The sequence below is a fragment of the Danio rerio genome, chromosome 5 (genome assembly GCF_049306965.1).
Source record: "Danio rerio strain Tuebingen ecotype United States chromosome 5, GRCz12tu, whole genome shotgun sequence".
Taxonomy (NCBI): Eukaryota; Metazoa; Chordata; class Actinopteri; order Cypriniformes; family Danionidae; genus Danio; species Danio rerio.
This window is the reverse complement of record NC_133180.1, coordinates 47073177-47098399: the sequence shown is the minus strand read 5'-3', so window position 1 is coordinate 47098399 and position 25223 is coordinate 47073177. Positions and strand designations below refer to the sequence as shown.

General features: G+C 34.9%; 1 protein-coding gene across 2 annotated transcripts in view; it reads right to left on the bottom strand.

Moving 5' to 3' along the window:
* The window catches only part of iqgap2 (IQ motif containing GTPase activating protein 2), a 116297-nt gene that overhangs the window by 55827 nt on the left and 35247 nt on the right, over positions 1-25223 (bottom strand). For both annotated transcript variants that reach the window (XM_005165243.6, NM_001128340.1), the window contains exons 4-11: positions 23043-23120; positions 16833-16909; positions 9978-10045; positions 5188-5301; positions 4914-5092; positions 3389-3476; positions 2901-3058; positions 2728-2815 (exon numbers count right to left, since the gene is read on the bottom strand). In XM_005165243.6, coding sequence (XP_005165300.1) covers positions 2728-2815; positions 2901-3058; positions 3389-3476; positions 4914-5092; positions 5188-5301; positions 9978-10045; positions 16833-16909; positions 23043-23120 — 850 coding nt within the window. The remainder of the gene's footprint in view (positions 1-2727; positions 2816-2900; positions 3059-3388; positions 3477-4913; positions 5093-5187; positions 5302-9977; positions 10046-16832; positions 16910-23042; positions 23121-25223) is intronic.

Genomic DNA, 25223 nt, shown 5'->3' with positions numbered 1-25223 from the left:
CTACTTTCTCTAAAATATTAGAGAAATATTTGTTCTAGGAACACGTTCAGAGCTGCAAACAAATTGTGAACCCTGTCCTGCTTATAATTAAATTGAAACTCACCAGCAATGAATGATTTTGTCATTAAAAGTGAAAATATTTCACTTTAATTTTATTTAGGCTAGATTATTCTTTTATTTAACAAACCAGTTCGTGTTTTGCCGCTGAAGCATAGTGAACTTGTTTCGAAGCACTTCACCACAGATGTTATTTGTTATTCTTGTTTATCTAGTAGATAAGTGACCAGCAAAAATACATTAAAATTGAGATACAAATTATACCAAACGAAATTTGTTTCAAAAACATAATTTTCCAAGAAAAACATATGAATGGTATTTTTGTTTGTGCCCATCCAAACAACTGTGTGGATGGATGATTTGTTTCGCTCTGTGGAAATAAAGATTTAACTAATGTTAACTGTAAACCTCTGTCATATATTTGCTACATTTTTGATATGTAATTAATTATATTAAAGATTATGTCTTGAGATTCTGATTTATCCTCTGTCTTTATGTGTTTTATTTTCTCCATCTTAATTGCGGCAAGTTCAGGCGAGGGAGTGTTAAATAAGCAACCCATGGCTGGACAATATACGTTTAGATTTAAAATATATATATATATATATCTTAATTAGTGGTGGGGTGTTATCGGCGTTAACATGACACATTAACGCGAGACTCTTATCGCACTATAAAAAAATATCGGCGTTAATCTATTCTCAAAGTTGCATTGGGAACTAGGTCTATTCTACGCAAGCTAGGGTGACTTTTATCTTGATATTTTAGCCGCTTGACAAAAAAGTGCCCTTCTAAATCAAATTAGCAGGATGCCATTCTGGATCTTTCCCTAACTTCGAAGACACTACTGACTATGCTTACATGGACATCTGTAATCTAGTTATTTGCCTTAATATACAATAATATAATTAAGGTGTTTACGGGAAGTGCTTTCATGTAAGAGTTTTCTGTCATTTTGATTACTTTGACAGCAGTTTGGCAGTTTCACTTTAACTCATGAACATTTCATTCATGCTCCCGTGACAAACGGGGTTATTAGCCACAAATAAGGAGTAAGGACTGGTGAGAGTGTTATGGAATTAAATAACGGATGCCGAATGGAAAGAAAAAACGTCTGCATTTTGTGCACACGTTTGTGTGTGTTTGTGTCTGTGCGGTCCTTTACTGTAAACCACGTGTGTGGTTCTTGTCAGGAAATATGGATCTTGTCAGAAAATATTAATCTAGAACAATCTAGATTAATCTTAATTCCAAGATTACAGTGAGATTTATCTAGATCAAAAAATGAATCTATGCCAACCTATAATCTTAATTAAAAAACATAACTTTCACAACAGATCCTATCCATCTTGTAACAAGTGAAGTTTATTCATAAACTAATTTCGAGAGGATCACGTGCTTATGATTTATCATGGCCGGTCTCGCGTTTGCTAATAACTATCTTCCAATCATATGAGCCCTAAGCTACTATAAATAGCCACAATTTTCAGTTCACTTTAACTTCGTTTGGAAGATACCCCCCTCCTCCCCTATTCTCCTCCTTTACCTCTGATTGGGCGGCACGGCGGCCCAGTGGTTAGCACTGTGAGCCCCACAGCAAGAACACTGCCAGCCCTGGTTCCACAGGACCGGTGGGTGTTTCTGTGAGGAGTTTGTATGTTCTCCCCGTGTCCACGTGGGTTTTCCCCGGGTTCTCCGGTTTCCTCCCATCATCCAAAGACATTCAACATACAAAACAACCAAGCTTTGTCTAATCCCTTGTGTTCCCTTAGCTACCGCAGGAGGGGAGTTCTGGGATCCACCGAGCTCAGGCTCCCCTCTTGCTCTGCCAACGAGAGGAAGCCCTGGGCTCGAGGAGCCCTTGAGCTCGGGGCTCTCTCCCGGGACAGCATGCCAAACAAGCTTTTATAAATCATCAGCTAAGTGTGAACTCTTGAAATGCCTAGTTGACAGCAAGCATGTTTATTGAGGTTAAAATAATATTTTCATTGCAATTGAGATAAGAAATACTGTTATGGCAACACTTGTGACTGCTTTGGTGAAATAATGTAGCCTGTTGGTGCAGTTGAATTGCTGGAGCCTCTTGGCAACAGAAACTCGTTGTAGACGTCACGGGAAGACTGATCAAGAAGCAACTTGTACAAGTCAGATAAGTCAAGATTTTATCAAGACAAAATTGCAAAATCTGACTAAGTGACTTTTGTTGCCAATAATGAAAATCGTTTGATCTGCAATTAAAAAAAAAAAAAAATCTTATTTTAATCTCAATAATTACTGATGCTTGCTGTCAACTAGGCTACATTTTAAGGGCATTCAGGCTTTTTAAACATAATTTTAAAAATTATAATAATTTTATTAGTGGTTACACACAGAACAAAAAATAAATAAATAAATAATAATAATAATAATAATAATAATTATTATTATTATTAAAATAATAATAATTATTATTATAATTATAATTATAATAATCATAACAATATGTACTCAAAATGACAGAAATGCAGATACATAGACATCTAATAAGAAAAAAATACTTTTCATTAAATTTCTTAGTCTGGATAAATCAACATCTAAAATGGCCATGGGGACACATTTCTCATCATTATCCACAGAAGACATGAACACATAATGAACCAGGTTGAGGTTAAATGCATAGATTTGACATACTTCGTTTCTCAGCCTCTGCAAACTCATTACAGGAGGTGATGACCTTCTGGATCTCGTCTTTCCCCAGCTGAGCGCCCAATCCTGCATCCTACATGCACACAACATAAACATGCTCATAACACTTATTTGACCAACACTGCACAGATGCTTCAGCTGGAATGGAAAGCCTTTACTTTGTGCTGCCTGTAGGATGTGAAGTGCTCCAGGTAGAAGCAGGCGTTTTCATCAGTGACTCCCACAAGACCGAGAGCAGGCAACTTAAGACTGGCCAGCAGAGCCTTCTGATCCTCAGCTTCCAGAGCCTGGTGGAGCCGCTGAACAGCAGATGATGCTAAAGAGAAATACATGATTATTAATTTAAACGATTCTAAATTCAAAGAAAATCTGAAATAACTACAGCCTACTACGCCATAATTGCATGGCATTTTATAAGATCGCATTGCAGGGCAAATCATAAAACTTTTTTCCATTAAATAAAATTTGAACAAATATTGATTGATTGATTGATTATTTGATTGATTGATTGATTGATTGATTGATTGATTGATTGATTGATTGATTGATTGATTGATTGATTGATTGGTTGGTTGGTTGAAAACATAGTTTTATAAGTGGTCTCAGCCCAACCATCTCAGTGCACAGATGAATGTCTCACACTTACTGTTGACGAGGTCAACATTGCTCTGAATCTCCTGCTGGGTCAGTAGTTCTTCATACACATCTCTCTCCTCAGTTGCAACAGATGACCGCTAAAAACATTTATCATATCACAACCAGGGTTAATTTAAACACAAACAAACAAAGAAAAATCTTTTAATGATTGATATAATTCCTGCACAAGGCATAACACAAGCCACTTTGGCTGGTTGAAGATAATTTTTAAATTGCCAGTGCTGCTTTTAAACTAAAGATTAGAATTTTGGTTTAAGTCCGTTTGTCAATATGCGTGTAAATATGATCTTAGAATCAAGAAGCAGCACGATTGATAACTGTTCGTGCCAGCAAAAGAAAGAAGGCGAATACTAAATGAGAGAAGGATGATCAGGCGCACGGTGAGACACAGGCAATCCTCGCTCACTCACATTAAACTAGTCAGTGCTTAAAAGCTCCTGTGTCCCGTTTCCTTGAGCACAACAACCTCAACAAGTTGTCCTTCTGTATATATCCAGACACAATGCAAAATATTCATGATGCACAGACATGTTTTTTTTTATGTATCACATGAGTATTCTACTTTTTTTTGCTACCATTATTATTACTATTGCAGAGTAAACTCATTGCTGTTGGTTATTAGGTTACCAATCCTACAGCTCAGCCTCTCTAAAATTGTGATGGATTTTTTTTTTTTTTTTTTGCAATCTTTAAAAAGATTAAATTACACTGGGGTAGATATAACTGGCTGAATGACACAAAGATGAATGGCAGCAAGTTTTTATTTGCAAATAAAATGTACTGATTTCACTATAGTTAGAAAACATAATTATTAAATGCCTTGGTATGGTGATATTTTGGCTGATTATGTACTCAAAAATGGATTTTGGATAATTTTTAACCAAAATAAGTAGTGGGCTGCTTTTTAACTTAACAACTGAATTCCTGAGCAGTGTTCACACAGCTTTAGATGAGTACACACACAACTAAATGACTATCCACTTGAGTCAACATGAGCGGATCAGGTGATACTGGAGTCAGCAGACTGTGAAAGGAGTGTTAAAGGACATCAGCCTTTAACAGGCCAGACTCATTCCCTGTTAGTTTTTAATCAAATTCCTGCTGATTTCACAAGTAGAGGAATGCTGGAGCCTGTTTGAAAGGAGGTTTTTAAAACAACACAACACAACACAACTGGAAAACACCCATACACACTCATCCACACACACACACACAGACACACACACCAATCATCATAGGCCAATTTAGTTTACTAAATTTACCTATACCACATGTCTTTGGAGACATGCAAGGGAGAACATGCAAACTCCACACAGAAATGCCAACTGAATCCTGCTGTGAGGTGACAGTGCTAACCCAACTTTGAGAATAGATTATAGGCAATATTTTTTTTTTATCGCCCGAAAAGAGCAGCACGTTAACGCCGATAACGGCCCACCACTAAAATGGACAAATATTATAAACCACAAACATTTGTAATTCAACTAAAAGTTTAAACTAAAGATCAAGCTTACCCGTCCTGAGGCCTGATCCTCCTTCTTCCTCTTGGCTTTGCTCAGTGTGTCCTGGTAGACCTGAGCCAGTGCTTTCTCTGTGTTTCTCAGTAAAGCGTTAGGGTTCCTTAGAGCTGTCATTGTGTTTTCTGCATGACCTTTGTCTATGGCCTCATTAATGGCAAAGACAGCAGCATGTACTGTGAATATGAACCAAAAAATACACCAAATGTGATGATGAGATTGAGGGTAAAATTAATTCAATTGAACTCCTACATGTAAATGTAAACCTTACATGCGGCTTCATCTACTGAAAGCTCATTGGCCAGGATGCCTCCAATCTTGCTGAAAGCGGGCATCTGGATGCCATACTTCTCCAGCTCTTTCCTCATGTTGCTGATCTCTTCCTCTGTGGAAAACAAGAAATTTAAAAAGAAGTATCATCATTTTGATCACATTTCTGTCTTTTCAGGATTTTTACTCACTTTTGCAACCTAACATAATTAAAACATTTTTGCAGCCTATGATTTTGGGCAGCTTTTCTCAAACTTATTATTATTATTATTATTATTTGTATCTAGAATTGAACTCTGTAGTTTATATAAAGGAAATACTAATTGGCGATGTGCTGGCGCAGTGGATAGCATGTTTGCACCACAGCAAGAAAGTTGCTGGTTCGAGCCTCGGCTGGGTCAGTTGGCATTTCTGTATGGAGTTTGCATGTTCTCACCGTGTTTGTGTGGGTTTCCCCTGGGTGCTCCGGTATCCCCCACAAGTCCAAAGACATGTGGTACAGGTGAATTGGGTATGCTAAAATTGACCGTAGTGTATGAGTGTGTGTGTGTGAATGAGTGTGTATGTGTTTCCCAGTGATGGGTTGCAGCTGGAAGGGCATCCGCTGCCTAAAACATATGCTGGATAAGTTGGTGGTTCTTTCCGCTGTGGCGACCCTAGATTAATTCCAGTGCAAAACACAGACTGTTACACTGCACATGGGATTATTAATATGCACACCCTCTGGCGTGTTTAATTGGCCACACTATTTTGTAGTGAGGTTACGACAATGATATTTTTCTCTATAGTTTAAAGTTTATCTAGGCTTATATTATACTTAATATGTATGTGGGACTTTTATTTTGAAAAAAGGGCAGGCTTTAAGGAGGATTATAGGTGCAGTTCGGTGAAGCAGGCAGCCATGCATGATCGTATAGTTCACACTGTATTAGAATGCAAAATACAGGATATATAGATTATATATTTTTTAAATGCCACCCTGAAAAGCACAAGGCTTGTTTAAGAGTATATCTTGTGAGTTTAACATGCATATTGGAATATTTGGCACACATGTTTGTAATGAAGCTATAGACATGTGTATGTTGTAATGAGACACATGTAAACTGCTGAATATAAGTGTTTGATACACATTTATGCATCGTGTCATTTCACTCAGCTCTTATGTGTTTTATCTAGAGTGGAATGTTGCCAATGCACTTTATAAAACTCATCTGTGTGTGCAGTTGTTCATATGAATTCCTACATGTGTTTTCATATACATTAAAACACAAAACACAACTCTAAATACATTTCTGTCATTCCCTTTTGTTGATTATAATTATAATTTAGCTAATATTTCAACTATAACACAAAACAGGAGCCTCCTCTGGTGGCATAAAAATATCTCACTTACTCCTTGTAGCGAAAATAATCTTCTACCACCTCCGTCTTAATTTAACAAGGAATCTTCCTAATTTGTAAAAGTAAGTTTTTGACAACTGATTTATGATTATTCTGAACATGTGCATTAGAGTTTGTGAGTAGAGCTCATTAATATTCACAACTTATCCAAATTTGTTCAAAACCAACCATGTATTAGGGCCAATTCATGTGCTTAAAAATCGAACTGTAAAACCATTCCTGAATAATTTGTTTGATAATCTATACCACATACACTCAGCGGCCACTTTATCAGGTACAAGTGTCCAACTGCTTGTTAACGCAAATTTCTAATCAGCCAATCAAATGGCAGCAACTCAATGCTTTAGGCATATAGACATGGTCAAGACGATCTGCTGCAGTTCAAACCGAGCATCAGAATGAGTAAGAAAGGTGAATTAAGTGACTTTAAACGTGGCATGGTTGTTGATGCCAGCAGTCTGGTCTGAGTATTTTAGAAACTGCTGATCTACTGGGAGTTTCATGCACAACCATCTCCAGGGTTTAAAGAGAATTGTCCAAAAAAGAGAAAATATCCAGTAAGCAGCAGTTCTGTGGGTACAAATGCCTTGTTGATGCCAGAGGTCAGAAGAGAATGGCCAGACTGGTTTGAGCTGATAGAAAGGCAACAAACTCAAATAATCATTTGTTACAACTGAGGTATGCAGAAGAGCATCTTAGCATGCACAACATGTCCAACCTTGAGGCGGATGGGCTACACAGCAGCAGAAGACCACACCGGGTGCCAGTCCTGTCAACTAAAGACAGGAAACTGAAGCTACAATTCGCACAGGCTCAGCAAAATTGGACAATAGACAACTGGAAAAAAGTTGCCTGGTCTGATGAGTCTCCATTTTGCTGCGACATTTGGATGGTAGGGTCAGAATTTGGGATCAACAACATGAAAGCAACAGTTCAGGCTGGTAGTGGTGGTGTATTGGTGTGGGGCATATTTTCTTGGCCCATTAGTGCCAATTGAGCATCGTGTCATGCCACAGCCTACCTGAGTACTGTTGCTAATCATGTCCTTCCCTTCATGACCACGGTGTACCCATCTTCTGAAGGCTACTTCCAGCAGGATAACATGTCATAAAGTATGAATCATCTCAGACTGGTTTCTTGAACATGACAATGAGTTCATTGTACTCAAATGGCCTCCACAGTTACCAGATCTCAATCCAATAGAGCACCTTTGGGGTGTGGTGGAACGGGAGATTCACATCATGGATGTGCAGCCGACAAATCTGCAGCAACTGTGTGATGCTATCATGTCAACCTCGACCAAAATCTCTGAGGAATATTTTAAGTCCCTTATTGAATCTATGGCATGAAGGATTAAAGCAGTTCTGAAGGAAAAGGGGGGTTCAACCTAATACTGGTGAGGTGGGGTGTACCTAATAAAGTGGCCGGTGAGTGTACTTTCTATTTAGATATCAGAGAACAATTTAACATATTGTATCACTGCATTCTTTCTCTAAATTTAACAAATTTTGCGGAATTCACTTAATTTTGCGTTCAATACTATGATAGCAAAATCACAAAATCCATTTTGCATATATCTTTTAGTGTTTACTATGAATAACTGATATATGGTAACAATGTAAATGCTGATCAAAAGACCAGTTGCTCATTCAACAACAACAAATTCAATCCTTCAATGCTGTAATAGCCAGTGAGCAAAATAATATTCAGAAAATCATGTCAAACAAATCAAACACCATATTGCTTCAAATTATCCCACAGCACTCCTTTACAATATGTCAACATCAAACCAGTACAGCAATTCATTCCTGCATAATCAGTTTGCTATAATCTTAAATATTTTCACCTCTATCATTTATTCATTATGAACTGCATCGTCATGACTTGAATTCAATTTCCCTGATGAGAATGAGTTAAAGCAGTAATTACCAGTCATTACACTGCCGTCATTAATCAACGCAGCCAGCTTTCTCCACAGCTTTCAATACCATTCAAACCTGAGCCTCTTTTTCTGCTTTCTCTTATAAATTGAGGTGACAGAGCTGGATCTACACTTCAGTTAGAGGAATAATAATGCTGCTGGGCTTTTAAATTTGCACTATATTTGTTTCACATCTCAAATGAAAGATTGCAGATATTTGCTATTAAGGAAATACATTACGGATTAGCCCCTGAAAAGCTATATCTGCTTGAAAAGATTATTTACCTCAAAATTAAAACTAATTGTTCAACACTTGCCTGACAATAGTCTTGTCACCTCTCCAAGTATTAGGAACAACAAATAATAACTTGACTTGTAGTTGATCGTCTGGTATCAGAAGTGATTTATATGAAAGGCAAAGGCCTCTTACGCTTATTTGACCAAAATAAAACATGATCATGCCTTGATTTTTATTTTTTTTAAATAGGTAAGAAAACTTTGACTTTGCTTAGACTAAATTTTTGTCAAATAAATAATTTACAGTCTAGAATATGAAGTTATGGTGCAGAGAAAAAGAGTGAATATTGTGTATGACTCCCATGAGCTTGGAGGACTGCATCCATTTACCTTTGCAATGACTCAAATAACTTATTAATAAAGTCATCTGGAATGGCAAAGAAAGCGTTTTTGCAGGACTCCCAGAGTTCATCAAGATTCTGTGGATTCATCTTCAATGCTTCCTCCTTCATATTACCTCTGACATGCTCAATAATGTTCATGTCTGGTGGCTGGTCAGGCCAATTCTAGAGCACCTTGACCTTTTTTGCTTTCAGGAACTTAGATGTGGAGGCTGAAGTATGAGGGATGCAAAATGATTTGCCCTCAACTGTGGTTTGCAATGCAACGGGTAGCACAAAGGTCTTGATACCTCAGGCTGTTGGTGTTGCGATCCACTCTGCAGATCTCTTGTGCATCCCCATACTGAATGTAACCTCAAACAATGATTTTTCCTTCACCAAACTTGACTGATTTCTATGAGAAAAGGGTCCGTGCGGGTTTCAATAGGTCTACTGCAGTATTTGTAATGCAGTTCAACAGAACATCATCAGACAAATCTACCTTCTGACAAACGATCAATCAGAAGTCAAGTTATTATTTGTTGCTTATACAACTGGGACAAGACAGCAAGACTTTTGTCAGGTAGTGTACTATAGATGTCAATGGCTTTTTTTCAAATATTCTTCACAAAATCTGGTTTTGTGTTGAAATAAATTCAAAAATGTGTGTTATAATCACTTGAGTGTGAAAAAAATGGTAATTCAATATTTTTTTTGAGGGTGCACAATCCTGTCAAAATATGTTTAAATATATGGTATTTTGAAACAGAATTCCAAATGTAAACAAAGCTTCATTGATATTTTCTGGCATACTGTAAAACAGCATTGATTTTGAGAACGAACATGACATACCTGTGAAATCTACTTTCCCCAACAGGTCCTGGATCTGAGGGGCAATTCCCAATTTGTAGAGGTATAAGCTGCACACAGAAACATAAACAATATAAATCAATGCACAATATCATAGTAAATGAGAGATCATCAGATTTATTTTGCTAATAAAAAAGTTAATGACAAAAAGTAATGATCGGTTAACCCCTGATAAATCAGGGACTATGCTAAAGGAAAATGAATGAAAGAATTAAAAAAGTTTTTTATAAGTGAATTAAAAAAATATTTAGCATAATGAAAATACAATTTCTTCAAGCAAAACTGTTTAGCACATTTCAATGTTTAATTCAAGAGAATGCAAGGGCATGTAACTAAATCCCACACAATCAATAAATATACATGCACCTAAAAAAGAAAAAGTATTAATTAATTTTAATAAATAAACACATATATGCAAAGCAAACCTATATTTGTTTTTTTCATTAATAGTTTTAATATAAGAAATCTAATATAACATCTATTAATATCTAAAATCTATTAACTAAAATAAATGTAATATAAAACCCAAAAATACAATTCTTACAAAGTAATAATTATAAAAACAATTATGGTAAAATAAAATAATGAGTAGTTACTAATATGAAATATAAAATACAACACAATTTCAGGGAAATTGAGGACTGCACTGTTTCAGCCATAACATTTAATTCAAAAAAATTGTTAAACAAACTGAACGTTGAAAGTCTTTACTAATTAAGCTAGCTGTATTTTGGGCTGTTTTCCTGATACCATACCAAACCTCTATATAGGATTGAATGTCCTGTTCAGCTCAATACCAAAAAATATTGTTGAAATAATGTCCATGGGTATTTTTAATCACCTGGCCATTTCAATTTTCAACATACCTACAGTAGATGACATGCATAACAAACTCTGCATATGTAATATTTGACATTGGTGACATCTAGATTATACATTTAAGCTAATTGACTCAAACAATGTAGGGTTAATCAAATCATATGCATAAATGTATGTTTCCATTCAACTATTTGGTTATAGGATAATGAGATAAAACCTTTTTACAGCCCCTTGGTGTACATTTTTGTGAAGCCATTTAAGATCTTGCAAACACAAACACACCATCTCCTTCTTAATATTGTAAAGATCATCAGAAGCTCTTCTATCCTGGATGAAATCTTATTTTTAAAATGTATTTTCAGTTTGATACTGTGAAGCCAAAGAACCAGCTGATAAGCATTCTGTTTTTCTCGGTTTCTTAACAATACTGAACACAGTAAATATTTCATGTAGTTATAATGCGCTTCCACTAGATGGCAGTATGCAATTTAGGATTAGCCTTATTGTAGTTGTAAAACAGGAAAATAGCCTGCAGTCACTGTGTGACACATGCTGGAAACTGCATTAAACTTTTATTTGTCCACTGATTGAGGACAAATGAAGGAGTAATTAATTATTGAAGAGTTTAGTGTGAATGTTTATACACGACAGCTAAACTAAACAAGGCTTCTTTTACCTTTGACCTTAACATCACTAGCTGGAGAAAAAGACACAGTCTGTTGTGAACGTATCCTTTGTAGTGCCTGTAGGGCCAAGGGTTAAGTGGATTAACTGTTGTAAGAGATGTGGGTCACTATTCCTCATCAGCTACAGGCTCGATTACATTGTTCAGAGCCAAACTGATAAACATTTCTTTAACCCTTCCCTTATGGATCTATTGAAAAAAAAAAAGCCCACAGAAAAACATACAACCATCTTATATTTAATTGTTCAGTTTCATACAAAACAAACGCAGATATTCAAACCAGCCAAACCCCATAATTATAAAACATAATTTTAATTCATTTAGCTTGTGGTGCTCGGCTCAAAAGTAGAAATAGTTTATTTGTTATAAAGGTCAAACCTGAAAAATAAATCCAAAATATGACACATTTTACTCTTTATTTTAATAATTAAAATTTGAAAGCCTTCCCAACAATATTGAAACCTTATAACAAATAGTGTATTACTTTTACCCCATTGACACGGGGATGAAATATGGGATTTTTTGTCCTGAGTATAACTTTTTTTGCACCCAGTGGAAAAAAAAAATTTATGAAAAGAAATGAAGGCAAAATTGTACCTTTTCAATAGAAATACACTGCAAATTTATGAGTATTCATGAGCACAGCCAAATCCATCACAAAAAAGTAACAAAACAAAATAAATAAATAAATAAATAAATAAAGATACAAGAGTGAGATGTTTATACAAAGTAAATACAACATGAGTGAACGAATAAATTAATAAATAAATAAATAAATAAATGATAATAAATGAATGAGTAAATAAATAAATAAATGAGTAAATAAATTAATAAATGAATGAATAAAATGTATATATGAATATATAATACATACAAATAAATTAATGAATGAATTAGTTACTTACTTAATGAAAATATATAAATGAATGAATGAATGACTAAAAAACAAATAAATATATAAATGAGTAAATAAATAAATGACTAAATTAATACATGAATTATAAAAAATTTAATAAAATCTCATTGGCAATTTTTTTTTTTTTAATAAAAATCTAAATGAGTAAAAATCTTATTGGTTTGAAACATAAATATTACTTAATATAATCATATTTGAAAATCTATTGCATCATATACAGGTAAAAGCTAACACAGAGCATATGCTGTTGGTGATTTAATGGTGTTTGAGTGATACAGGATTTTCTCTGAGCACAGTGTTGGTGTTGTCTAGTCTTATTGAGTGGGTGAACTGCAGGGTCAGGAAGGAAGAGCATGTGCAAGGCAGAGGGAGGAAGCCAAGCAACCCACACACACACACACACACACACACACACACACACACACACACACACACACACACACACGCTCGACAAGAGAGAGAAAGCAGGAAAGCACTATAAATGATTTACCGTAAAAGAAGCCTTCACATGGTCATTCATTAGACACATTCTCTGCTGCAGACCTACTGCCAGTGACTAAATGTTACAATTTGCATACATTAAGGTACCAATGATTACCTGGTTTTCTATTTAAAACTGACTCATGAACACTTATCTGTGCTCAGCGTCTCACTGGTTCATCAGGGTATTGCTTTGTGGTTACCAGGCGCTGAGTTGTGGTTTGTCAGAAGAGCTCATCCTTAAATCTCTGTGATATATTGTTAATATAATGTACAGCTTGAATGTCAATGTGCAATTAGTTGTCACAGTTTGAGCAAGTATGATATATATTTTTTTTATAATTAGTATATTTATTGATCAAAATACTTTGATGATATTAGTATAGTACAGTTCAAAATATAATAATAATTTCAAATGTCATATATATTATTTAAAGGGCACCTATTTGACCCCTTTTTCAAGATTTAAGATAAGTATTTTGTGTCTCCAGAATGTGTCTGTAAATTTTCAGTTCCAGACACCTATTAGATTATTTATTAGACCTTTCAGAACATTGAAATCTACTGCTTTGAACACAATGTAGCTGTTTTTGTTGCCTGTGCCTTTAATGCAAATGAGCTAGTTCTTTCCGCCCACCGTTCCCACGTGCCTGTAAGATGGGGCGATAACCGGTTTCAAGTTTTATAGTGGTTTAGAAAAGTAAAGGTTTTAAAACTGCAAAAATGTTCTGTTAAATTGTTCCTACGATATATGTAAATTTGATTTTTATGCGTGTTAAGACTATATAATTTAGTTTATTAGGGAAAAATTATCTCCAGAAGAAAACGAATGAAGACAGCAGAATCTAATGAAGAAAGATGTAGTCAACAATGATTTATTTAACTATTCAGCGTCACATGTTAGAGACATTTTAAATGTTTCTTTAAATATATATATAGAGTTCAATGTGGAAAAATTAACTTTGTGAACTATTTTTTAGGGTGTAAAACAAAACAAAAAATTCACAGAGAAAAAATGTTTTTTTTCGCAAACATTAAAAAAGAACACATTTTAGACCAGTAATAACAATACCGTAAAACCGTGATATATTCGCCCAAGGTAATCATACCATCAGAATCTTATACCAGCCCATGCCTACTGTCAGAGTGCCTCAATCTCCAGCTAAGTCAGATAAACAGCACAGTGACAGACATAAACGAAGCAGATCTCACGTAACGTTTGTGAGAAATAATATAGTAAGAACTTTCCAAATGATTATTTGATGTATTTGTTGTGGAGTTAATTCAAGCCTTTCTGCGACAATGGGTCACACACAATGTTGTTACAAAGTTCACACATCATTCTAAAGTGATGTTGTTTGTCGATCAAAAACATTTTCTAGTCTTTTCAAAGCTGAAAACAGGTACATAATATTTTTCAAAATCTTATTAAAACAAAATACAATTTTTTAAATGAAAATTTGATTTAAAAAAGTTCAGAAACAGCAGTTATTTAAAACTAAAACCTTTGTAACAATGTGAAATAAAATCTTTACTGTTATTTATGATCAGTTAAATACACTCTTGATGAATAAAATATTATTTTCAATATATATGTTCATTACTAGAAAAGCTAAACGTTTAAATTATGGTGTATAATGTTTTTTTTATTTATATTAACAAAATACATTATTGTTATTTGAAATATTATATTATAATTATACTATTAATTATTATGGTTAATTCGTTCATTCATTCATTGTCTTTTTGGCTTAGTCCCTTTATTAATCAGGGATCACCACAGCAGAATAAACCGCCAATTTATAAAGCATATGTTTAAAACAGCAAACGCCCTTCCAGCTGCAACCCATCACTGGGAAACACCCATACACGCTCATTCACACACATACACTATGGCTAATTTAGCCTATTCAATTCACCTGTACCGCATATCTTTGAACGGTGGGGGAAACCGGAGCACCTGGAGGAAACCCACACGAACACAGGGAGAACATGCAAACTCTACACAGAAATGCCATCTGACCCAGCTGGGACTCGAACCAGCGACCTTCTTGCTGTGAGGTGACAGTGCTAACCACTGAGCCATTATATTGCCCTATTATTACAGTTATTGACAGTAATTTCCTGATGAATAAAATAAACAATTAACTTATTCAAACTCACACACACACACACACACACAGACCACAAACGTTGAAAAGGTGAAAGTGAAAGCACACTTCTCCTCAACAATAACACATACAGCACAAACAGTGTGGAACAAATGGCCTGACAAGGTTTTTTGTGTTTGTTTTATAAAATCCCCATAACATGCCCTGAAGTGTGAATTAACGATCAGTATTGCAACATTACAAAGGCACACATTAACAGCAGGGCAGACACAATGCTTTTTTCAGACTGTACGCAGCAGGTTTCCACTGGCATCAAACTACGACAGGAAACAGAAACCTCTGCTAATCTCTGAATAGTCACTTCCTGCAGTCTGATATTAGAGCAGTTCAGGTTCACACCTCAGAGTTCATCATTCAGAGCATCGTTCGATCATAATAGCTGAATGGAGATCATCCATGAAGCAAATAAAAACATCAAACATCAACCAGACGCACGTGTTTATTCAGGAAGTCCAATATGCTCTGCAGGTGTTTTGTCTTAGGAGAATAGTGACAGGATTGTCAGGAAACAGTGACAGGAAATGACCTAAGACAGGCAGGAAGTCGACCAGCAGGACTGATGGTTAAATCTGCCATGTGCTCCCCACAGTCACATGATCAACCCCCAAAAAACGTCTGCTTTTCTCGGTGGTGAGACTGCCATAAAAATGGCAGCCAGGAGGAAGCAGTAGTCACGAATGTTCACGCTCTACAAACCTGCTGTCATAACTGAGAAATCACCAAACCATGACCACAAAGAAACCGCCATTTTTATCATTACAGGTAATGAAACCTGATGAAGCAGCAAACTGTGTCAGTCTGCAGTTCACAGACACTATTAAAGGAACACGTAGCTTTAAAAAAAATGTTACAGGTCACCTATAGAGTAATACAGTTGAGTTTTACCACTTGTGAATCCATTCAGCCAATTTTTCAAATCTGGCGAGAGCATGTTTAGCTAAGCTTAGCACAAATCATTGGATCAGATTAGACCATTCGCATCTCGCTCAAAAAAATAAAGTTTTGCAGTTATGCAGTTTTGATAATATTCCTATTTACAGCTTGACTCTTCTGCATCTACATCATGTACTAAGACTGACGGAACATGTAAATCTGCTATTTTCAAGGTTCTGGCTAGGAAGTACACTGTAGTTACTGCTGTGCTATGGTTGCCCTGGCATAATGATATTACACAGCCACTAAAAATAGACCCCACCTAAGTAACTAAGTAACAGCGCAGCATAATATCATTGCATTGCAGAAGAGTCAAGCTTTAAATTAATTTAAAAACTCATTTTTAAGCAAGATGCTAATAGTCTAATTCGATTCAATGATTTATGCTAAGCTAAGATAGATCAGAACTGCCAGACCAAAATCTAAATAAATGCAAAACTGCTAAAATGTATTCATTCATTTCCTGCAAATGTTTTATGTAGTGGATGCCTTTCCAGCTGCAACCAAGTACAGGGAAACACCCACAAACTCTAGAATTTACACACACACTCATACACTACGGCTAATTTAGTTCACCCAATTCACTTACAGTGCATGTCTTTGGACTATGGGGGAAACCAATGCCAACTGGCCCAGACAGGACTCGACCCAGCGACCTTGTTGCTGTAAGGCGACAATGCTAACCACTGAGCCACCATGCTGCCAATGGTAAAATTCAACTGTTTAACTCTAGGTAACATGTTAAATAAGCCTATTTTTAAAAAAGTGTTGAATGTGAAAGGTTGAAAGAACAGGATGAAGACTGGAGAAGATTAAGAAGATTTAAGCAATACCTCAGTGCATGAATGCAGTAGATCACCTTGGGCATATTCTTGCGATCATACACATCGGTGGTCTCAGGGTAGAATATCTGTAAGAGCAATAGAATTTATTTGCAACATTTGGAATTTATTACCATTGTTGACAACTGTAAAAACCGTAAATCAAATTTCACCTCAACATAAAAGTGTTTATTTGATAAATAAATCTGTCGAGATAGTAAATAAGCCTGTTGTCATTTTACATTACTTCAATGTGTCCTCATTAGATATACTTGTATTCATTTAAATCAATGAAAATATGCAATAGTTAAAGATGCTAAACTAATCACCATACACATTTTAAACAGCAGAAGGTGCTGAAATGTATTCTCTGACCACTGTATAATCCAACAAAATCTCACAGCAATTCATAACTTTTTGATTTAGTGGGTAAATTGTATGAATTCGTCCAATCTAATTCATATAATTTACTACGATTTGCTCATCCCCCCGTGACGGTTGGATTTAGGGGTGGAGTTAGGTGCCACGCCTCTTTTCTAAAATCATACAATTTTGTACGACTGAACTCAATACGAATTCGTACAAATTAGCCACTAAATCAAAAAGTGGCAAAATGTAAAATATTTACGTTTTCTCGTGAGATCAGGCTGGTATAATCAAAAAAGTCTACATGAAATCATGTACCTCTTTTTATCTGTTATTGTAAATATGTTAACCTTAAAGGGATAGTTCACCCTAAAAAGAAAATTTACTAAATATTTACTCAAGTTGTTAAAAACTTTTTCAGCTGAATCTTAAATATTTTCGATTATAATATTTTTAAAAATATATATGCAAAGATAAACTTTCAGCATCTTATTTCCAGCAATACAGATCTATGATTATGATGATAATTCAGATTACCTGCTTAGGCTCATATACACCATAGCACATAGCAAATAATATGTACACCATGCTCAGTTTGTCCTACTGCAGTATGTTTTCCTGTTTCCTCATATTTTACTTGTGCTATTGTTTATATATGTCACAGTCATGTACACTCTGTGTATAGGCTGTTCTGAGTGCACTTTTTATGCAATTATATATGTCAACAGCCCCTTTCACACAGTAATATTGTAAAATTGCTATTAAAATCATAAGAATACCAGTAAATTATTTGACCATTACCTAGAAAAAACTTTTTATGAAAGGATGAAAGAACAGAATGAGGAAGTTTGAGAAGGTCTGTAGTACTGCAGAGATTTACCGATATTTCAGTGATTTACCGAAATCGAACTCCCTGCTTGGTGAATCGCACTCACAGCAGTTTATCGTAAACATTTAATGGAGGGTTTTTCCACAGTTGGCACTAAAGAATGTAAAAGCATTGCCTGAATAACAAGCATCAACTACTGTAAATGGTGGACTCAAAGGCTTTTATTTCTGTGAACAGCACATAGTAAATACATCATCTGCATCAGAATGTCATGATTGGCTCAAAGTAGACATTACATCATCACATTCTAAACCTTTAAATTTTCAGGAACTAATTTTTCCGTTTTTTTTTTTAAAGGGCCTGTTCACACATGATCTCTTTACTGCATTTAGTAATAGTCTATCTGAAGCCAATGTCTATCTGAAGCCAATGAAGCCAATCAGATCATGGTTTTGTCATTCATTTCTTCTTCACACTATCAGTAAAATCAAACTTGTTCTGTATAAAGCAAAGCAGAATTAAAATTTAAGCATATTTCCAGTCTCACTGCTGAACATCTATGGCAGAGGGACTCCTGCTTCTGCTGGAAAATGTGGAAAGGTTGATATTTCTTAAAAATCGGTCTGAAAGAGCACAGACAATGCCTTATTTTGGAAATGTGAAGACTTTTACTTGTTTATTTTAATTGAGATTTGTTTTTAAAGTTATTTTACATCAATGGCCCCAAACTCAATTCATGGAGGGCCACAGCTCTGCATAGTTTAGCTCCAAACACCATCAACTCACACCTGCTTAATAGTCTATAGTAGTTTTGAACTCCTTGATTAGTTGGATTTGGTTAGGTTTGGAGAAAACTCCAGCAAACCAGAGTTTAAGAAATACAGTTTACATGTAAGAAGTTCTTTGTGTCACTAAGTAATATCCAGCATTTTTTCTAAAAAAAAAAAATCGAGAAAATGGTATTGTGATACAAGCATTGTAAACCATATAATTCCATGATTTGAGTAAAATGCATTTCTTCAGACGCGACTCTGTGATATATTAAAATGAAAATTCTATCATCCTTCACTCACCCTCATGTTATTCCAAACCTGTATTTTTGACTTTCTTCTGTGGGACATGTTTGAAGTCATGCAGGTTTGGATCACCATGAGGGAGAGTAAATGATGACAGAATGTTAGCTCTTTTTGGTTAACTGTTCCTTTCTTCCAATGAAGACAAACTGTAATGCTACAGCACACAAAAACAATGACATGATAAAAAAATGCCAACTTTACAGCAACAGTTTGGGAAGGGCCTTTTTTGTCTCAACATGTCAGTGCTTCTATGCAAAACAGCAAACATACATCAGAGTGTGACCTGTGGAATATCTAGACCTGAATCCACAGAACACCTTTGGGATGTTAATGACCTCGCTGTCACTGATAGTCATATCATAATAGCATGTTCAGTACTTTGCAAGATTGGTTTTATTGCAGCCTCTTATTATTTTAAGATTTTACATTCATTATATTAAATCTAATTTTAAATAAATAAATCAATTGGAAAAAAAGTATAATGTAAACAATTAAAATAAAAGAATCATAATTCGGTCTTTATATACTTTATATATATCTCTATCAATGTTATTTATTCATTTTATTATTATTATTATTTATAATATTTGTTTTCTATTTATTATTATTATTATACATAAATTATTATTATTTTTTTTTATATACCAGTACTTCTCCTGACCAGTCCAACAACAGATAAAAAAAAAAAAAAAAAAAAAGAATAAGTATGAAGGGGAAAAAAAAGAAAAAAGAAAGAAAGAAAGAGAAGAGGAGGGACAAAAAAGAGAGAGGGAAAAAAGGAAAGAAAAAAAAATCTACTTACATGTACTAAATTCACAGGGTAAAGTGTAACGTAGGCATGGCAGTCTGGGCACTCCAATGGACTGATCCATGCCACACGTTACACTTTTTTTAATGCATCACAAAGCAACTGACAAACACTATATACCTCAATGCCCATCACACAACTATAACCTCCTCAATTTATTGTTACAGCTGTTGTTATTTTTATTATTATCATTATTATTGGTATTATTATTATTACCAGCATGAGTATATTATAGTTATCAAGTTACAGTAATAATCTATCAAACATTTCTTTAATATTATTCTTCCATGTGGGTTTGTATAATTCATAATTAGCATTGAAATAGTGTTTTCTTTTTTATTTATTTAGTCTTTATTATTATTATTATTCTTTTTTTCGCTTATTCTCATTGCTTTGTTTGCTGAACTTTATTTTTCTTCTCTCTTATTGTTTCTTTTCTTTTTCTTCTACTCCTCCCCTTCCTTTTCTGTTTTTTTTATTTTTTTATTTTATTTTTTTATTTTTATTATTATTATTTTATTAATTTTTGTTTATTATCATTAGTTTATTTTCTCTTTTCCTCTCTCTCCCCTTCTACTTACTACTTACTACTATTATTATTTGTTATTATTATTATTATTTATTATTATTATTACTTGTCCTCTCCCTGATTTCCCATCCTCCCCTCTCCTCGACACCTTTGTCATAAATGGTATTACTTTTATTTTTTGTTATCATTATTATTATTATTACTGTTCTTACTTGTCCTGTTATCTTTCCATTATCATTATTACAAGTATTTATACCATTATCATTATCAAGGTTGCAGTTGTTGTAGTTGTAGCGGTAGTAGTTGTAGTAGTTGTAGTTGAAGTAGTAGACAGTGTAATAGTATCGATTGTTATTGAGTAATTGTTACTGAGATTATTGAAGTAGTAGTTCATGTAAGTAGTAGCAGAAGTAGTAATGGTGTAGTAGTTACAGTAGTAGTAGTAGTCGTTGTTGGTGTAGTAATATCAGTAGTAGATGTTGTTGATGTAGATGTAGTAGAAGTGATTGTGGTGGTGGTAGTAGCAGTAGTAGTAGTAGTAGCAGTAGACGTTGTTGTATTAGTTGTAGCAAACGCTATAGTAGTATCAGTAGTGGTAGTCGTTGTAGTAGTATCAGTATTAGTAGACATTGTAGTAGTAGTAGTCGTGGTTGTGGCTGTAGTAGAAGCAGTAGTAGTTGTTATATGAGTAACTTTCTGTAGTAGTAGTTGGTGTAGCACTTGTGATTTATTATTATTGTTGTCATTTATTACTGTTGTCCATTCTTTCTTTTTACTCTCATTTTTGCTTTCATACATTAATAAGCATTGTTGTTACTCCCTACCTCTGACTGGTTTCTTTCTATATGTTTTATCTATATCTGTGACACTTGCTTCATTTATTGACTGTTATTGTTCCTTATGTATGTACTCTGATCTGTCCACCAAGTTACCTTTACATGCATACACACACTCACACGCACACACTCACGCACATACCAGTACATGACTATATTGTTGTTGTTTTTGTTTTGTTTTTGTTTCGTTGCTTTGTATTTGTTATTTGTTGACTTTTTCTTGTATTTGTATAATTTTTGCATATTCTAATAAAAAAAAAAAAAAAATTACATTCAACAAGCATACACTATCTGTCAAAAGTCTTGTTGCCTATCCAAGTATTAGGAACAACAAATAATAACTTAACTTCTAGTTGATCATTATCAGAAGTGGCTTATATGAAATGCAAAGGCCTCTAGATTATGCTTATTTGACCAGAATAAAATATGATCATGACTTTGCTTAGTCAAAAGTCTTGTCACTTGACAGAAATAACGTACAGTATAGAATATATTGTCATAGTGCAGTGAAAAAAATAGAGTTAATATTGTGTATGACTCCCGTGAGCGTGGAGGACTGCATCCGTACATCTCTGCAATGACTCAAATCTCTTATTATAGAAGTCATCTGGAATGGCAAAAAAAGCATTTCTGCAGGACTCCCAGAGTTCATCAAGATTCTTTAGCTTCAGTGCCTCCTCCCTAATCTTACCCCTGACATGTTTAATAATGATCATATCTGGTGACTGGGCTGGCCAATCCTGAAGCACCTTGACCTTCTTTGCTTTCAGGAACAATGATGTGTAGGCTTAAGTATAAGGAGCGCTATCCTGCTGAAGAATTTGCCCTCTTCTGTAGTTTGTAATGTAATGGGCAGCACAAATGTCTTGTTCCCTTAGGCCAGGGGTGTCGAACTCAATTCCTGGAGGGCCGAAGCCCTGCACAGTTTAGTTCCAACCCTGCTCCAACACACTTACCTGTAGGTTTCAAACAAGCCTGAAGGACTCAATTAGTTTGATCAGGTGTGTTTAATTAGGGTTGGAACTAAACTGTGCAGAGCTGCGGCCCTTTTGGAACTGAGATTGACACCTGTGCCTTAGGCTGTTGATGTTGCCTTCCCCTCTGCAGAACTCTTGTGCATCCCCATACTGAATGTAACCTCAAACTATGATTTTTCCTTGACCAAACTTGACTGATTTCTTTGAGAATTTTGGGTCCATGCGGGTTCCAATAGGTCTTCTGTAGTCTTCATGATGACTGGAATGCAGTTTGACAGATGATTCATCTGAAAAATCTATCTTCTGACACTTTTCCAAATGATTAACTAGAAGTTATTATTTTCTACTCTTAAAACTGAGATTGACAACAAGACTTTTGTCAGGCAGTGTATAATTTGGTGTCATATTAGGTTTTGCCAAATTTTACCATATATGTAAACATAGCGACATTTTGATTCTGTGGCTTTGTGTAATGCGCTGTGCACTGCACCAGGTTTCCGCTGTATACCTGGAGGATGCCTTTCTTCGTTTTTTCTGCTCTTGAGCGAAAGGGTAAGAAACATAAACCAAATGATTGATAACTTATACCAAGAGTAAATGTTCAGTAATAGGCTTATGCATTCTTCTTATGACAGTTGTAAATTAATTATTCACACTCCTTTCCAAACCAACAAATGGGCACATAAAGCAAACAGGACATAATTCTGAACCACGGCTTGATTTCTTTGAGTGTAAGTGCAATAAACATAGTATTATCTTCAAAGAGGTGTGTGTGTCTGTGTGTGTATGTGTGGGCCTCACCTTGGGCAAACCAATGGACTCCATGGCTCTGAGCCACTGCACGGTGTTATCAGTGTGTCTGAAATGAAGTCCTGAGAGCTGGAGAAAGTGCAAAACAAAACACGAATAAATACGAATAAATAAAACATGACGGCACAATTTTAATTAAAACAGAATTATATATAAAGCTGCTTTGAAAATGCTCTGTGTTTAGTCTGTTATGTATGCAACAGAAATATGCGAGGTAAATAAGCAATTGGAAGGAATTAGAAAAGCACAATACTATTTAAAGTATTATTTTTACTATTTATTTTGAGGTATTTCAGTATTTAAAATTTTTTTTATTTTTATTATTAGCAAACACTATAGAACACTTTCCCGGAGATGGGTTGCGGCTGGAAGGGCATTCGAGGCGTAAAAACGTGCTGGATATGTTGGTGCTTCATTCAGCTGTGGCAACCCTGGATTAATAAAGGGATTAAGCCGACAAGAAAACGAATGAACGAATAACTATAGAACACACAAGACATGACACTCGTATAGTGTTGAATGGGGAAAATTGTAATGGTCAATATGGCGAATAAAGCCCCGCCTTCTAGTACAGGAGCCAATCATCAATTTCTATTGACTGATGATTCTCCAGAGGAGAAACTCAAACCAGACGTGTGTTTTTTAGGACAGTTTATGTGGTTTACAAACACACTGGAATCTCAGCGAATACTTGAATACTCGATCAGACAATCATTATACAAAGGATTATAATGTGTAGAATGGCCATAAATGAGATTGGTGTCGTGATCTGTTTTTTGAGTGCGCATGCGCATTGGCCTGAACAACCCAAAAATATGCCGATTTTGTTTGCAAGGAGTTTGTTATTAGTAAAGAATTAAAACTTTTTTATTAATATTATCAATGTTAGAAAAAAGTTGCTATGTAAAATAGAAGTATATCAAAACTGTTATAAAACATTTGTATTTGAATTAAATATTAAGAAGCATTACTGTTTTCAGCATTGATGATATTAATAAGAAATGTTTTCTTGAGCATGTTTCATTTTAAAAAGATTTCAGAAGGATCACATGATACTGAAGTAAATCCAGCTTAGCCATCATATAAATAAATTACTTTTGAAAAATATATTACAATAGAAAACTGTTATTTTACTTTATTTTCTTTTATATTATTGCACAATCTTTTTCAATCTTTCAATGTTTTACTGCATTTCTGAATTTAAAAAAATGCAACAGTGATGATCATAAGAGATGTGTACAAAATCTAACCTGCACCAAACTTCAGAAATGTAAAATAGTTATTCAAGCACAAATTGACTAAGCAGTACTTCTGAACAATAACAACAACAAAAACTTTTTATTATGCTGTGCTGTGCAAATTGCTTAGCACAAAATGTTTGCATAGTTGCCTGATTTGCAAAAGCATTTAATGAATCGGGCACTGAAACAATGCAGATAGCATGTGTAAATAAACAGCACTATCAGTGTGGCACAATTCAGTCTTAACCCTTGCTTTCCTCCTATGGGAATGAGACACTCAGGATGTGAGGATGTCTGCGTTGCATTAAGGAAAAGACACATCCTCACAGAGAGCTGTGACACAGTGACAACATTAGCGCACTCACAGTCAGTGTTTTCAGACTGACTTCTGTTATTTACTAAACAGGTGTGTACTTTTTAGGAATAAAGGTAAGATGTTTGCTGAGCTGAAGAGTTGCTTAAACCCACTAAAAATTAGCTCTGACAAATGATTGATCACAATTAATCCCATCCAAAATAAAAGGTGGTATTTACATAATATAAACTGCATGACTGTGGACTATTATGTATACAGTAAATACACACACATACAACTACATATTTTCAAAATATTTACATATATGTGTAGTACATTGATGTGGAATTTGTATTATCTACCAGTATTTTGCATATAAATATACATTAATATATTCTCAAATATATACAGGTGTGTATGTATCCAAGGGTGGCATGGTGGTGCAGTGGGTAGCACTGTCGCCTCTAAGCAAGAAGGTCGCTAGTTCGGCATTTTCTGTGTAGAGTTTGCACGTTCACCCCGTGTTAGAGTGGCTTTCCTCCGGGTGCTCCGGTTTCCCCCACAGTCCAAATACATGCGCTACAGGTGAATTGGCTAAAATATCAACTTCCATATAAACAGCCCTGGAAGTAAGTA